The sequence below is a fragment of the Cinclus cinclus genome, chromosome 1 (assembly GCF_963662255.1).
Source record: "Cinclus cinclus chromosome 1, bCinCin1.1, whole genome shotgun sequence".
In the NCBI taxonomy this organism is placed as follows: Eukaryota; Metazoa; Chordata; class Aves; order Passeriformes; family Cinclidae; genus Cinclus; species Cinclus cinclus.
Genome location: NC_085046.1, coordinates 26,340 through 43,253, shown reverse-complemented (window position 1 = coordinate 43,253; position 16,914 = coordinate 26,340). Strand labels below are relative to the sequence as shown.

Below are 16,914 nucleotides of genomic sequence, written 5' to 3'. Positions count from 1 at the left end.
CCTTTAAAGAGATGGCAGTGTTCAGGTTACAACAGGTATGATAATTCAGGCCTACAGTACACATTGCATGTTGTGAAGAGCAGGATAACAAGGAGAAGGCAGTACTTCATATTCTTAGGGGATTCAACATGATGTATGAACGATTAGAGCAAGGATGGAAGAAACATTTTGCCCTTACGAAATCCTCAGAAACCTCAGTGGTAACCTTGGGGAAGGCTGGAGTTTCCTAATAAAGGCGTCACCTATTTGAATAGACTTCACAAGCAAGTATTTATAGGCTAAACAGATGGAACATGCATGCATGGAGAGGGCAAGGCCTTCAATCTGTCTGGAGGTAACTGTACATGAATCAGGGTCTTGCTGAAGGAAGAAGTGGTGACAAAGTGCTACATCTGGGAATTGAAGTTAGACAAATTCAGTTTAGAAATTAGAGCATATATTTCAATAAAGAAAGAGATTCTTTATTGGAACAATATAGCTTTTCAATTACCAGCATTTAAAAATAAAATATTATCTGCATTAAATATACGAAGAAATAAATTGGAATCCTGTGGCCTGTATTCTGTGTAAAGTTAGATTAGGTAATCATAGACCTTCTATTTTTAAATACAGATAGTATGAACTGTGCAGTAAACAACAAATACTGACAATTAAATGAAAATTAAATGAAAAAAATAAAAGGAAATAGTTTTTCTTAGTGTATGACCAGTCTGTAAATTTACTGTAGTCTGATAAACCAGACCAAGAAATTGGCATTCATCAAAAAGCCCTGGCTGTTAAAAAGAAAGGTATACAGAGGACTTAGGATCATAGAATGGTTTGGGTTGGAAGGGATCTTCAAGTCCATCTCATTCCATCCCACTGCCCTGGACAGGGACACCTTGCATTAGCCCATGTTGCTCAAAGCCTCATGCAACCTGGCCCGGAACACTTTCAGGGATAGGTCTGCCACAGCTTCTGTGGGCAACCTGTGCCAGGGCCTTACCACCCTCTGAGTAAAAAATGTCTTTCTTAGGGCCAGTCCAAAGCTACACTCTTTAATTAAAACCACTGCCCCTCACCCTGTCACTACAGATCTTTGGTAAAAAGCCTCCATCAATCTTTCTTACAAGCCCCCTTTAAATACTCCCTGGAACTTGCGCTTCTCTGGGCTAAACAGCCCCAGTTCTCTCAGCCTGTCCTCACAGGAGAGGTGCTCCAGTCCTGAGATAATTTTCATGGCCATTCTCTGGATCTTTCTCATGCCATATTCCCCTTACAAGCCAGTCCTTTTCAATAACATTAAGAGTCAAGGAAATCTTCTCTAAAGTGTGCACTGTTCCACTACTTGAGATTTTTGCATCTTACACTGTGTTTGTTAGAGGGAGAACTCAATTAGATTGATCACACTTGTGGTTTACATGGGATTTAATGTTCAAGACAGAGGGACTGAGAAGAAAGTCTAGGACACAAGCTAACAAATGCAGCCTTATACATGTCTGGTTCTTCTGCTTGTACAGCTCAGCAAACAGAAACGGAAGTTTTCATCTTTTTTTAAGAGTTTGGTTATTGAACTGGACAAAGATCTTTATGGACCTGACAATCATCTTGTGGAGGTGAGAAGGCTGTGCACCCTTTACACACAAACCAGTTACTGGTACACATAAACACCTGGTGCCTGTTGCCTCCCTTGTTTAAGGGACCTTGCATTCATTATCTCATTTAAGGTATTTTCAAAATTTTCAGAATTCCATTCATCTTAAGAATGTTTGCTAAGGGGATCTTCTCTAAAAACACAGATGTTTTAGTGATGCAGTGCACATCTTACAACAGAATGTATTAAAAGATGAAAATATTGTGCACATTTCTCCTAACAAGTGAAATAGGTTAATAGCAGAGCAGATTCTGCACTAAAGCTGAATTGAAATGATTGGGGGGTGGAGGTGGGGGGATGTTGTGTTGTGGTTTGGTTTTGTTGTTGTCAGGTTTCTTTTTTAGATTGCCTGATCTTCAGAAAGCTTGTACTTGTCTGATTCTGGCATGGTGTACTGCGCAAGATGCGCCTCCGTGGACAGCAATGAAAAAGAGACCAACAACTTTGCTTTTCCCTTTGTTAGTGGCATAGAACTCCTACGACCCAGGAAACAGATGGCTTCCAGGTGAAGAGACCTGGGGATGTCAGCGTGCGATGCACATTACTCCTCATGTTGGACTATCAGGTCAGTGCACTGCTTTTAGCCTGGAACTTACAGCCACTGGAACCTAGTGCAACAGAACAAGTTCATCTTGCCACACACCTCAAAACCCAACATACTTGTACTTGCAATGCTACATGGTCCATTGAAGTTAGAATGATTGTTTAAAATTTAAAGGGGACAAATCAAGAGAGTTTCTGATATAGTCTAGCAAAATATTGGTCTTGGCATTATGATAATTAGTATTTTTATTGCCCACCTGCAGAAAAAATATGCATTTCCTCCTCTAGCTTCTTAGAGAATAGTCAGATAAGTTGCACACAAGTTACATGTGTGGTTCTTTAAAAAAAAATACAGAGATGTAGCTTTTGCTAGTAGTGCCTGAACTAGCTGTCTTGCTGTGGCAGTCTTATCTTGGCACAAACAATGGATACTGAAGTTTTGGAGCTCACTAATCTGACTGAAACCATACCTGGAAGAAATGTTACTGTCTTAAGGAAACTGTTAAGAGTGCACTGCTGCCAGTAGATGGGATCCCCCTTTTCAGTGACAGTTCAGGCTCAGATGCATTTTGGTGGTATAACTTTTAAGAACTTGTTCTCTGCCACCTTCTTTTGCCGCCAGGCAAATAGCATCTCTTCAGGATGTAGACACTCAATTTTATGTTAACAGAGAGAAAATTTTATTAATTGTAGGGAGCATATGGGCTAACTGAAATACTGATACAGGCAGTGAGAATTTTTACTATTAAAACAATATAATGTGTTTTTTGTGCTTAACATTATTATAAATTTATGCTTTAAATTAGATGTTCTTTTATCCTTAGGTATTGATCTGTTATAAAGCTAGCTTTGGGTGACCTGCCACCCATCAGAGTAATCATTGCTTAATAATGTGGTGAATACTAAACCTGAGTATGAGTACACACTTGAAGAAGCATCAAATTCCAAATTATCCAAGGAGTTAATGTTACAAGAGATGGAGAACAGGAAAGTTGAATTGTATCACTGAGATCAGGAAGAGAAATAAAATCCATTAACTGGTTGTGGTTGGGTAAATGTTTTGGTGTGCACCAGAATGGTGGGAACATGCCTGAACAGAGTTCCAAGACAGTGTGCTTATGTGAGACAGCAGTTATTAGTAACTGTGGAAGTGTCGTCCTGCCTTCCTCTCTCTCTCTGTGGTTAACTTTCGGTAGTTCAGAGGAAGGGCTGCTCTTTTTCTTCTCCCATTCCCAAGTCAAATTTTGCATCAGCGTTGAAAGGGAAGATTCTTCCTGAGTCTTCATGCAAGTTTTTATTTTTTAAAGCATGTGCTACATGTAGTCCATGTGCAGGTACAACGTTCCTCTCCCAGAGCACCAGTGGTGGGCTACAAAAATACAAACTTGTATTTTTGCAGTCTCTGCCACTGAATGGGATGCTTCTCCTGAGGAACAGAGTCCCCGAGAATTAAAACTGAAACTTCATACTTGTGTATCTGTCTGCTTTCTTCTGTGTTGCCACCTCCTTGGCTTTGTGTTGCAGCCTCCCCAGTTTAAGCTGGACCCGCGGCTGGCCCGTCTGCTGGGGATCCACACGCAGACACGCTCGGCCATCATCCAGGCTCTCTGGCAGTACATCAAAACAAACAAGCTGCAAGACTCCCACGATAAGGAATACATTAACTGCGACAAGTACTTCCAGCAGGTAACTTGTTTTTTTGGACACAGCAGCCCTTTAGAAGCGAATTGTAACATCCAGCCACAAATTTGGGATAAATGAAAATGACTGATTTTTATTTTCCCTTAATGATTTGCAGTGTTCTCAGTACCAAATGGCTTTCAGCAGCCACTACAACTAATATCATTAACATCCTCTCCACGTGCCAGTGTTGTCAAAACCCCCTGCATCTGGTGGTTCAGAACTTCTACAAAAGTTGTGGCCTTTCCAGGAAGGAGGACTTCTGTATTGATTGAATGCCATTTTTTTTCCTCCATTGTATCATTTTATACTAAGAAACATGAAATAATCTGCTGATTCTGATTGTCAAATCATATGCAGACCTGTCTTCTTCCCTTCTCTTTTCCTGTTTATGAAGGAAGAAGACATGGAAGATATAATTAGAAAAGCTGTGTTTTCTTAAATCATCTTCAGATAATGAAGTACCCTTAATAATCTACATGATATTTTGAAAATAGCATGTTAAGACTTTTTGTCTTTCACAACAACTTCTAGAATTAAACAAGGCCACTTAAAAGCATCTCTGCCCTTTCTGTAAATATGATTATGGTGGTTTTTTTTTTGAAAGGTAATGTTAACTGAGCTATCACTGTCTTACCTGGCTTTGTTTTTCAGGCTTACATGACTTACTGTGAAAGTAATTGAATGTAGGGTTTGTGGCATACTTCTGTGTAAGGAAGGTACTGGCAGTTACAATGAATGGTGTTTTAGCAAGCAATGAAAGTAAATGTTGTGATGAAACTTGTGACCTGGTTTTCTTTGTAAGTTTTTATTTTCTGTTATTAATTTGTCCTACAACGGTTCAAAGTAGCCAATGCTTGAAGTAAACCTCTAAAGACAGCTTTGCACATTTGAAAATACAAAACACAACAAAATAATTGTGAGACTCATGGGTATTTTTAGGAATATAGAACCAAAGTAATCAGATTTATATAGTCATTCGTTTGTTTGGGTTTTGTTTTTTTGAGAATTTCAGCATACAGTCTTTTTCACAAATAGTGAAAACTCCATATTAAAACCACGTAAGAATTTTTGGCAAAATGACAATTCTGTTTGTTCTCTTGATTAGATGATTTGATTTCCATTATTTATTTATTTATAGCCAATTTAGACTGAGTTTTTTTTCTGCCAGCCCAAAGAGGAAATGGGGAAGGGGAGGTAAAAAAACATTGGAAAAATCATGAACAGAAAGAAAGAGGTGGAAAAGGAGTAATTTTTTATATTTTGGTCAATAATTACAGTCCATCAACTAAAACTGGCAGGTAGCAAATTGAAAACAAGCAAAAGGACTCAAGCATATTTAAACTTCAATACTCCTTGCAATAGAACCTTGCAAATGCAGGAAGTGTATATAGGTTTCAAAAGTGACAAACCAAAGGATGAAAAATCTTGGGCTGTTCTAAATGCAAAGCTGTAGAAGTTTGGGGGAGTTTTTCTTGGGGGGGGAAGAATCAGTATATGTTTCTCCTGTTCTTACATTTTTCCTTTAGTATCCACTATTGGCTGGTATCAAGGTCAGGATAGTAGGGTAGGTCTGCAGCAGATCCTTTGTATGACCCTGTACAGATGTACATATCTTATTTTTAATAAGCACGGGAGGGCCTTATCAATTTTATTTATTGTAACTTTCAGTTTAAGAAGTTCGCTAAAATAAGAACTTGTTGAAGCTATCTTCTCCTCATGCATCTCATTAGGAACTTATTTGTTCTTAGATCTCCTTTGTCTTAGAACTCTGCAGGAATGCTATGACACCTGATAATTGTCTTCTCATCCTCAGAAGATGAGTCAAGTGAGAGAGTTGGGAAGTAGCTGATTGCTTTTCTAGAAGACTGAATCTTACACCCTGCAAGAGCTGGCTTATGTGGAATATTTTCATAAGAATGCAGTGCTTGCACAGATTTAAATCATAGATGGGATTGTTTTGAGTATTTCTGTTTTCCTTAGGTCTCTGGCAAAGTTGTCCTAATTAGCTGATTTCAAAACTGATGCTACTGCTTAGGAATCTGAATCCCCTTACAATAAATGGAATATTTAATGATGAGTATTTTTTCTGTTTTTCACTCTAGTGCTTTCAGGTTGAGAGATGGAGGCCAAAAGAATTGGGTTAGTAATGCCTTCCAGTCTGATAATATTTCTGTAGGTTCTATAGTTTTAGCCACATAACTGCTGGAAGGAAAAGTGTGTGTATCACTCAGGGGAGCAGTATCTAATGCACCAGTGCCTCCGCCATTCCCTCGTGATACTGGTCTTCTCATTTGGTATGCCAGCTTTTCTGAATCCTCTGCTACTGCACTGTGGTTATGTTTAAAGGCACAAGGCAGTTCAGACTAAAAGATTATCACTGAATGAGTTACCTGACCCACCAGGATCTCTGTAGCCAGAGAGGCTTTCAGAGCCTAACTTAGTTTAGACCACTAACTCCAGTCAGGCAGGAATGTGAGAAGCTTTAGGAAAATCCCACCCGCCTTTGGTTTCAAGCTTCCCACCCTCCTCTCACTAATGTGTGTCCTTGATCCCTTTTCCCTTCTTAAAGCTCTTGTCACTCAGGCCAGGAGTTTGACATTGAGTGTGGAGCCAGTGGTGACAGCAGATGAGAGGAAGCTTGGTGTGGAGATTTTGGGTGGGAATTCCACAGGCATCTCTCTCAAGTGTCAGAATTCATAACTCAAATAAGGAGTGAGCTTCAAACTCAGTAGGTTTTGTTACTTCCTTCTTCTTCAGAAACTAGCTGGCTGAATTCCTGGATGCAGACAAGTCCAACACAGGTTTTAGAGTTGATGAAGACTGATCCTCTCCTGTTTTAAAAACACTGGTTACATCAGCAGGGAGATTGTAACACACAGACTGTGTTACAAGCAAAAGCAAGGAAAAAGGTTCAAAGGTATTTCAAAAGCAATAGAACCTTGCAAATGATTCCTAGAGCTGGCTCCTAGGTATTTCTGCTGCCAAATTCACTCACTGAGAAAACTGTGAATTTCAAAAGATACCCTGTCTGAGGACCCAGAGCTTCTGATTCTGTATGTCTGTTCTACAACCTGAGAGTCCTTTACTTTCAGCCCTGCCTGCATCTTTTGTCTCTGGAGCTTCAAAGGTTGTTTCTGTTTATAGGTACAATACTGCGAGTATTGTATCTCTCTGTCAGGTGAAAATAGTTTCCCTAAGAGGTATTTGCATAGGCCTGAACATTTTTACCAATTGCCTCCACATAAGGGAATGTTTTAAGGCAAATGTTAATATACAGGAAGTTCAGGTTTGGGATTTTTTAAGGTCAGCTTAAGCTGAATATCTTCAGAGAAAAGTCTGTTTGCCTGTTCAGAGCATTAAAAATCTCAGTAGGAAACAAAGGCTGTAATAATTATATTTCTGAAAACTCCAGGTGCAAAGAGTGTTTCTGTATTTGTAGCAATGCACTGCAATTGCTCACAGAAAATTTCCAAACTCTACAGCTTTTAACCCTTTCCAGAAGATTTTTTTTCCCCCCTGAATTCAGTAGAAATTTATAGTGTGGTTTTTGGGTTTGTCTGGTGCAGAGCCAGGAGTTGAACTCAATGACCGGTGTGAGTCCCTTCCCACCCAGCATATTCTGTTAGTCTATGATTTTGTTTAGCTTCTGGACCGTAGTAAAGAGAAGGTAGCCATGAACCTTTGTTTTTGAAAGGGGTGAATCCCTCCCAAGAGGCTGTTCAGGCTTTGGTTAAAAACAAATAATATCACATTGACTTTATTTTTCCGTGATCCAAAAAAATCCAACAATTACAAATGGTTTTAAAATCCAGGAATGTTTCCTTGTATTTTTCTTTAGCACAAAATATTGCAGGAAACATTCCTTGGGGGGAAAAGAGGCAAACAGTTTTTATGTTTTCTCTGGTAAAAAAAAAAATACAGTCATTTTCTTTACAATATGTTGCTGTAAACCCTCAGTAAGAGAGGGAGTATTTGCTTCTCTCCAGTCATTGATACTGTTGATCCTGATGTCCCAGTAAAGTGTCCTGTTCCCTCCAGCAGCTAAACCAAAAGTGAGATACCTGAATTTGTCACAGCCTGATGGATACATCTGCAAGCCCAGATGAAAATACAGGGACCGAAGTGACCAAAAATTTAATCTGTGCATAGGACCTGAATTACAGCTTTCAAAATCACCTTCCGTAATTGCTTCAGTTCCTTGTGATCTGCAGATTTCTTACTTTTTCATTTAATTGCAAGATGGGCTTTGGACAAACAACACTTGTTGTTTATTGTGTTCCAGATCTTTGACTGTCCACGACTAAAGTTTTCTGAAATTCCTCAGAGACTCACTAACCTACTGCTGCCACCAGACCCAATAGTGATAAACCACATCATCAGGTAAGCTGGTTTGTCAGCTCAGCTCTGTCATGTGCAAAACACTCACTAGATAAAGTACAGAAACAGCTGTAGTAGCTGTAGGGACCAGAATCCAGGTTTTATAACTTCCAGGTGAACACCTTGGACTTTGTTGTGTGTTTGTTCTATGTGTCATTGTAGTTTGTGTAATTCTGAATTACTTTCACTAGTACAGCACCAATTTTCTAGGAGTATGAAAAGCAGCTTTTATGTTTACTAGAATACCACTGTGAGAGTTGGTTGGGCTTTTTTCCTGAGGAGAGAGGAATGAAGGGTTGAACCCACAAAAAGAGATAAAAAAGAAATTGAAGTGAGGTATTGTACATCATGGGCAATCATTCTAATCACTGATATATTATGTAAAATGTACAACAGTGTTACAATGTCAAATGCAGGGCCATTCCATGCATGCTTTGTTGGGACTGGGTCAGCTCTTTCACTGTTAGTCTTATCTTGACAATGCCAAGGAGTCAAGAGATCCCCAGAGATTTACAACAAGGAATGCCTGGATTCAGAGGAGATCATTGTGACCAAGATACTGAACTGTCGTATCCTTGTCAAAACAGATGTCTTTGTGGCATAGCAGATGAAACACAACTTTCAGCTCTCTAGGGCTCTTCCAGCATGTGCCTTATTTAAGTGACAACTATGTACATGGAGGAGGGGGATGAAGAGACTTCTGGGGATTGCAAATTTACTGTCCATATATTTCAATCCTTTCCAAGTTTCTTTGTGATCAGGGTCAAAACTCTGATTCTGGGTGTTTAAACATTATTATTGCTTAAGTTTCTGATTTGATTTCCTACAGAATATTGACACCCAGTGTTTCTGAATTTGCTTAGAATTGGGCTCTTTATTTTAAATTTGTAACATATGTAATAAGTTTAAATATTACATAGGCTATGAAAATAAAATTTGCTTTTTGATCCATTTAATCAAAATGGATATCAGAGTAATGAAAAAGCAGCTTGGCAGCTGTGCAGATTGAGAGTTGTGTACATACTGTCATTGGGCACAACTCAGTAACCTGTCTGATGGACCACAAAAAAGATGAGGTCCTCAGAGATAGATTGTCATTGCTTGGAGAAAAATGACAAGGAGCTGATGATTATGTTTCCAGGGACAGTGCAATGACAAAAAGGTACTGGAGAAAGTGGTTTTTGTCAGGTACCAGCTAAAGAACAGATGTGTGTCACAAAGCTACAGCTTTGTGTCTATAGCAGCATTCTCTAATACACCATGTGCACCACACAGCACCTGACAACCTTGAACAGTACTGATATAACGGTGCAGAAAAAGGAAGAATTCAATTCCTGGGAACAGCCAGTACTTTTGCAGTGAAGTCTTTACAGTGTCAGGCTAAGCTAAAATACATCTGAAAGTCTGTCACTGAATTTAAAGAAAGTAAGTAATTTTTAGACTCATCACAGAATAATTTACAGTAGAAGGGATTACTGGTGGTCATTGAGATCTCCCCCATTCAAACTCAAATCAGGTTCAAAGTCCATCAAGGCTACTTAAGGGCCTGGTTCAACCAAGCTTAAAACAGGGTCACACAAATGCTCTGCTCTGTCACCCCCCCATTCAGTTTTCCAGAGTGAATGTAGTCAGCCACTGAAACAATATGCCAGCTACCTGTCCTGGTTGAATCCTGTCTTCAGCTCAGACTCCCCATCGGCTTGTTCTCTCTCAAGCAGGGCCAGGGGGAAGTGTTGAAAAGGTAAAAGGGAGAGAATTCATGAGTTGAGATAAAGACGGTAGTTTAACAAATGGTGATGATGATGATGGTGATGAACAAAATCCAACACTACAAGTGATACAGATGAAAATTATTGCTCACCACCAACTGAGTTATGCCCAGTGGGACCCTGAACAGTGAACACCTGGCCCAGTTTACTGCTCAGTATGGCGCCACATGGTTTGGAGTATCCCTGTGGTCAGTTGGGGTCAGTTGTTCCAGCTGTGACACTTCTCAGCTCCTTGTGCACCCCCAGCCTCCTCAGTGATGGGCAGTGTGCGGGCCTGAAAAGGTTTCAACATGCTGTAAGCAACTATCAGCAATAAGAAAAGCATCTCTGTGGGACCAACCATTTCCAGCACAAATTCACAACACAGCCCCATACCAGCTGCTGTGGAGAAAATGAACTCTATCCCAGCCAAAACCAGCATGCTACTACAGGGAATTTTTCATCACTAGTGATTGTAAATATATGCACTCCTAATTCAGATAAATCCTCAGTCCTGCCTTTTACTGGAAGATCAAGTAGATCAAAAATATTCATTTGAATTCTAGATGATACACAGAGAGACAAACATTTGAAGTACTCTAAACTTGTTCTAGAAATTATAATAGTATTGTAGAATCGCTCTCTGGGCACCAACAACCTTCCTTTTGAAAAGAAAAGGAGGAAACAATGCAATGGGGTTGAAGTGGACGTAAAGTAGAGATGAACAAAAAGTCTCCAATCCTGACAAATATTTTAAGTACTAGGTAGATTCAAACAAGCAGAATGTAATAAAAAAATCTGTAATGGTTTCTGATCCCCACAATACTGAATGCATCAAATTTAAAACTGTTGGAAGTCACATCTTACCTGAACTCAAGATAGAAGTGGAGATTTTCCTGAGTTGCACTCCTAATTGCAGCTGACACACCTGAAATCAGAGGTGAAAAGAATACCCTCTGTGGGGTTTCCATTTCTGCAAGGAAGTGAGACATCTTCCACACTAGTAAAGAACACAAGCAGACTGCAAAGCATAGCTTTCCAATATTCTTTTTGTACAAACAGGTTACCTCTGGCTTCCCACTTTTTTGACTATCATCATGATTTTTTACAAACGAGTTCCTTGTAGGGAGTGAATGCCCATGCTGCAGTGAGTTTCTGTTGCCTCTCACCTTAATCTCATGCACCTCCAAGGGGAGGCTGGCCCTGTCTGTGCTTCACCAGTCCATGTGGCCATCGCACTCCCCCCGCGATCTCCTTTTCCCTTTTCTTCTCCAGGCTGGAGAAGCTCTTGCAGCTTCTCTCGGCAGGTCTGTGCTCCAGCCTCCATCCTACTGAGCCTCTCTGCGGCCCTCGCTCCAGAGTGTCGCATCTTTGTGGTGCAGTGCCCGCCAGTCCAGATCCAGTTTCACCAGCATGGCCTAGCAAGGAAGAGCCTCTTTCCTGGCCTTGATGGCAACACCTGTGCTAATACAGTCCTTTTGCAGCTGGCCTTTGCTATGGCTGCCTTACCACATGGACTCCTTCTGCACTTGTTGTCTGTCCATCAGGGCCCCCAAGTCCTCTCCTGCCAACCTGTTTTTTACCCCGCCGATGCCCATCTATCCCCCTGCACGGTGTCGTTCTATGCCAGGAGCAGAGCTGTTCCCTGTGCTGAACTTTACCGTGCTGCAGTGCTGTCCTGTTTCTGCAGCCTGTCGGGGTCCCTCTGCACGGCCCTGCTGCCCTGACTGGCTTGGGCTCAGGACCCTGGGAGGCCTGAGGACAGGACTCAGCCAGGAGCAATGGAGCCAAAGACAACGTGGAGCCTTCTCTGTGGCTTTGGACACGAGCGGCAGAACCAGACTCGGACCTGGGTTTTTCTTTAACTTTCCTTCTGGTGCTGAACTTCTTGCAGACCTCAGCATCACAGATTCTCAGAATGTTTGAGGTTGGAAGGGACCTCTGGAAATCATCTGGTTAAATGAACTCCCTCTGCTCAACAGAGCCACCTGTAGCAGGTTGGCCACAGCTGTGTCCAGATGGCTTTGGAGTGTCTCCAACATGGGAGACTCTGAGCTGGGGGAACAGCAGATGGGCTTTAGGGTCTTAATGCAACTTGTGCTATTGCTTGGTCACCCTTACAGTAAAAATGTGTTTCCTGGTGTTCAGATGGAACCTCCTGTGTTTCAGTTTGCACCAACTGCCTCTTGTCCTGTCACTGGGTACCACTGAAAAGATCCTGGCTTTATCTTCTTTAAACCCTCCCTTCAAGTTTTGGTAAGTTCCCTCCCCACCAGCTTTCTGGTTTCTAGGCTTAATAGTCCCAGATGTCTCAGCCTTCCCTCAACTGTGAGGTGCTCTAATGCCTTAATCATCTTCATGGACCTTTGCAAAATTCTCTCCAGTAGCTCCATCTATCTCTTGCACTGGGAAGCCCAGCACTGAATACAGTACTCCAGGTGTGTCCTCATCGGTTTTGAGAATAGAGAAGGATCACCTTCCTCCACCTGCTTTCAACACTCCTAATGCAAATGCATCCCTGGAAGTTCTTCTGCTCCCCCAAACCTGTCAAGCTCAATTAGATCCTGAGCAAATTTTTTTACTACCTACTGCAGATGTACACAACCCACACATTTCACAGGTAGGGTTGAGAAGCCAGCATTTTTATATTGCAAGTGATAGTGACAAGTCTCATTTACCAACTACTGCACTAAAGACTGTTTTCTTGCTAAGAAACTTTAGTCTAACAATGAAGTACATGTTAAGTCAAAACGTTGGCAAATTAAATATAAATTTAGGACAGGACAAGCCAAAGAATGATACTGATATTTAGCATAACAGGTCTTGGGAGGATGTTAGAAATTAAATTTGATGGTCTGGGCAAAAGCTCCAGCTCAGAAGTCTGTGAAATCTGACTGACAAAAGATGAGAGAATATACGAGAATATGAAAATATATAAAGATACCCTGTTGTTAATCTTCCTTCGCAGCATCTGCAACGGGCTTTATTGAAGAGTGAGTTCTGGGCTGGATGAAAATTCATACTGATTCATTATGGCACTTTTCATGATCTTGTGTTATATTGTCCGTAGTGTTGACCCCAATGATCAGAAGAAGACGGCCTGTTATGACATAGATGTAGAAGTTGAAGACCCATTAAAGGGCCAGATGAGTAGTTTTCTTCTCTCAACAGCTAACCAACAGGAAATAACAGCATTGGATAACAAGGTATGAGCCCAAGAGTCAAGTATCCCATGGTACATGTACTCATTGTGTAGCTTCATGTGGGTTTGTTGTCATGTGTCAAAGACAGTAATGTTGTAAGATGGGACTTGTTAAGGGTATGTGCTTTCACGGGATGAATCAGCCAAATGCAGTGGGAATACGTCAGGGTGAAGGGCACTCCCACTTAGGATTTGATCCAAGGCCTGACATGGTTGTTGAGGTGATAGTTTCACAGGTAGTGTACTGAGTACCCTGACACTTGAGATCCACCTGAACTGTATGACTAACTTTTTTATGGAGAGGTCATGATATCTTGCTAAATTGCTAAGCCAAAGCTATGAGAATCTCATACTTAGGCATGGGTTTTGTGTTCATAACTGCAGAATGGCTCTCTATGTTAGGCGGAAATATGAAACGTGGCATGGCAGCAAAATCACTTGGAGTATTTTGGCAGTTTTAAGTGTTAGTGAAAGAGGATAATGTGCACTTCAAATAATAGTAGCTGTCTTAAGGCAGTGGTGGGTTTTGCAGGCTGTTTTAGGGGTTCGTGTCCTAGGGGCTGATAGCCAGTTCTGGCATGTGTCAATGGCTTATTTGGATTGATAAGGGATAAATGAAAATGCTTTCTCAGAGCAAGGCCCAGGTTCTCTTTGTTTACTGCTAATACAAACAAAGATTTTAAACTCTGGTCTTCATGCAGTTTTAAAGGGGTTCTGGGCACCAGTAATGCAATGGATTCTGGTAACTGTTGCAGCATCTTTGCTGTCATGGTTCTTGAGGACAGTCCTTTTCAGCAGGGCAGCTGCTCAGTCAGTTGGTTCCCAGCCTGTATAAGCTCACAAGCTGCATGCATAGGGTTATTCTGCTTCCAGTCCCACTCACCTTTTCCCGTGTTTGTGTCACCTCTTTTTTGAATATTTGCTACAGCACAGGGCAAGCTGTGATCAGTGAAGTTACTGAAGTCACTTCTGGGTGAATGGACATGGGCTACTCCTGTTACCCTCTGTGCATTGCATTGCTGTGCTGCTCCTGGGAATTCAGCATACACCAATGGAGTTCACTCTGCACAGACACACCATTTTCCCAAAGATGGAATTATTTTAAGTTGACAGCAGCTCTCTTCTCTTAATGTACCATGTAGTACCTACACTGGTGGCCTTGATGGCTTAACCAGATCAGGGGACGATTATTTTCTCCCATGTGCTTGGTCACCTTAGTTGTTTGGGCAAAAGAGATGAATACATGTAACTAAACAAGATAGGTTTTCTATTTCAAACTGGAATGTTAGAGGAACAAGGTAGCAAAAGTTCACTTTTGTGTGTGTCTGTGTGCAAATGATTCATGAACTGTCCTTCTTGATACTGATATTACCCATTATAGGACCCTCTTCAGTCTTCATTCTTCCCTGCTAGTTAATGTTTCTGCCATAATATTTCTGAAGATATGATTCACTTTCTAGAAGCCTTCCATACTCATGATTTGTCACTGTTAACGTTCTTCTTTTTGCAGCCATTGTGACTTTTACAGACGTTCTCTTAAGAAAAAGTCTAGAAGTCATGGCTATTCATTTGACATGGACATGATCAGGAAACTGCTAGAGTTTTTAAGGGTTACAGTAGGATATTGAAGATGTGATGGTGATGATGGTAACCACGGGAATAACTGCTTTCTTGTACTGGGCACGGCTTAACTGCATATTTATGTAGCACCTTTCCTGAAAGATCCCAGTCTTGGCAGGCAGAGTGATTCTGTACAGGAAATTATTACAATTTACAGTGTCATGGCTTAGTTCTGTATGCCAAGCAGGAGTTCAGTGCATGAAGTGAAGGAGAATCCTGTATATACTTGTACTGCAGAAGTACAAGTGAGACCAAAAGGTAGTGGCAGGATTGCAGTTAAGTTGCTGCTCTTTGAATTGAAAAAGCCCTAGGAAGAGCTGCACAAGTTTGTAGTATACAATTGTCACATTTGTACATTACTAGGGGTACAAAGATAGTAATGGAGCTGACCTGATTGTCACTGGAGCATGGGAGAAATTAAAGAATATCCACTTTGTTTCTTTTCTGTCAGATTCATGAGACAATTGAGTCCATAAATCAGCTGAAAATACAACGTGATTTTATGCTGAGTTTCTCCAAGGATCCCAAAGGATACATCCAAGACCTTCTCCGGTCCCAAAGTAGGGATCTTAAGGTGAGCTAAGGTTTGAGAAAGAATGAATAGTGGAACCAGAATGGAAGAATTTTATCTAAACATACATAGAGTGTATAGCCAAATGTCTAGGATGGATAATTGGTGGCCAACAGACAATGAGTGGACTACTGCAATCCCAGAGTAGCCTGTATGCAGGAAAGATAGCTTAGGTTGTATTCTGGTTCCAGTGGAACCAGAATACAGTGGTATTTCATGGGAGCAGTAGGTCAATTTGTGGCTGGACAGTAAGTTCAAAATGCAGGGCTTTGTTGATGTATTCTGTAAATTCAAAGCTGTGTAAAACTCAACAGGAGCATCCTATAGTTTGAGAACACAGTTTAGGTGTTGGTTCATAATTTAATCTTATCAGCTGTCCTTGAGCTTTTCTTTGAGATATGCAAGAAATGAAATGTACAGAAGTTCAATTGTTTGGCAGCAAAAATTAATAATTTGTTCCTCATAAAGTTTCACATTTTCTTCCTTTAACTGACATGCCTCAAAATCAGTTGTATTACTGAATCCATGAAATTATTTTAATAAAATTATTGTGTCTTTTTAATATAAATGTGTATTGTTAAGTGAATAGTCTTCCAAGAATCTACTGTTAAGATTATGGTTGTTACTATTATTTATATTCTATTCAAAGAGGATGGGCATCTGAAAGTTTGTTTAAATAAAGCATACTTTGATTTGAGGAACTTAGAAACAAAGGCATTGTGGAACTTCTCTAGCTATATACATGGAATAGTTTTTCAGAGTTTTCCCTAACTAGTCCCATAAGAGCATTTTCTATTAATGTTCTGCCCTGCTGGCATCAGAGTTGTGATTCCATAACACTGCTTTTCAAAATATACCAATAACTATATTTACCTGTGATTCTGGAGACATAGTAATCAGAATTCTATTTTTTTGTAGAATGGTTCCAACCCCCTGCTGCCTTGTCCTTGGAGGCAGATTGGACAGGGCTTGGAGCACCTGATCTTGGACACCTGACCTGAAGGTGCCCCTGCCCATGGCAGGGGGTGGAAAGTGATGAGCTTAAAGGTCCCTTCCAACACAAATCATTTGATCATTCTATTATCCTGTTTTGGCAGTAAGCAAACATTGTCCATTTGCTTTGGGCTTTGAGAACAGTTCTGACTATTTTTATGTGTAATGTAGATAAATTTTCCGTCTGGGTAAATCTGAAAGTTTCTCTATGTGGTGGAAGAGCTATGGTAGAAAATGGTTTTATTTTTGTCACAGGTGATGACTGATGTGGTTGGAAACCCGGAGGAAGAACGCAGAGCAGAATTTTATCACGAGCCGTGGTCTCAAGAAGCTGTGAGCAGATACTTCTACTGCAAGGTATGAAAGAAATATCCACACTGCTGACTTACAAATGCATTTCCTGCCACTGAGCAATTTAATCTGCTGAACTGTACAGTGTGTCTTTTTCTTTCAGATCCAGCAGCGCCGACAGGAATTGGAACAATCGTTGGGAGTGCGTAACACATAAGTACTGCTCACAAGATTCCATTGGCATCATGACCAC

General features: G+C 40.7%; 1 protein-coding gene across 1 annotated transcript in view; it reads left to right on the top strand.

Moving 5' to 3' along the window:
- The window catches only part of SMARCD3 (SWI/SNF related, matrix associated, actin dependent regulator of chromatin, subfamily d, member 3), a 49,650-nt gene extending 32,736 nt beyond the window's left edge, over positions 1-16,914 (top strand). Inside the window, exons 6-13 of the mRNA XM_062492837.1 lie at positions 1,500-1,595; positions 2,097-2,198; positions 3,701-3,862; positions 8,142-8,239; positions 13,055-13,190; positions 15,258-15,380; positions 16,626-16,727; positions 16,825-16,914. Coding sequence (XP_062348821.1) covers positions 1,500-1,595; positions 2,097-2,198; positions 3,701-3,862; positions 8,142-8,239; positions 13,055-13,190; positions 15,258-15,380; positions 16,626-16,727; positions 16,825-16,878 — 873 coding nt within the window. The 3' untranslated portion in view covers positions 16,879-16,914. The remainder of the gene's footprint in view (positions 1-1,499; positions 1,596-2,096; positions 2,199-3,700; positions 3,863-8,141; positions 8,240-13,054; positions 13,191-15,257; positions 15,381-16,625; positions 16,728-16,824) is intronic.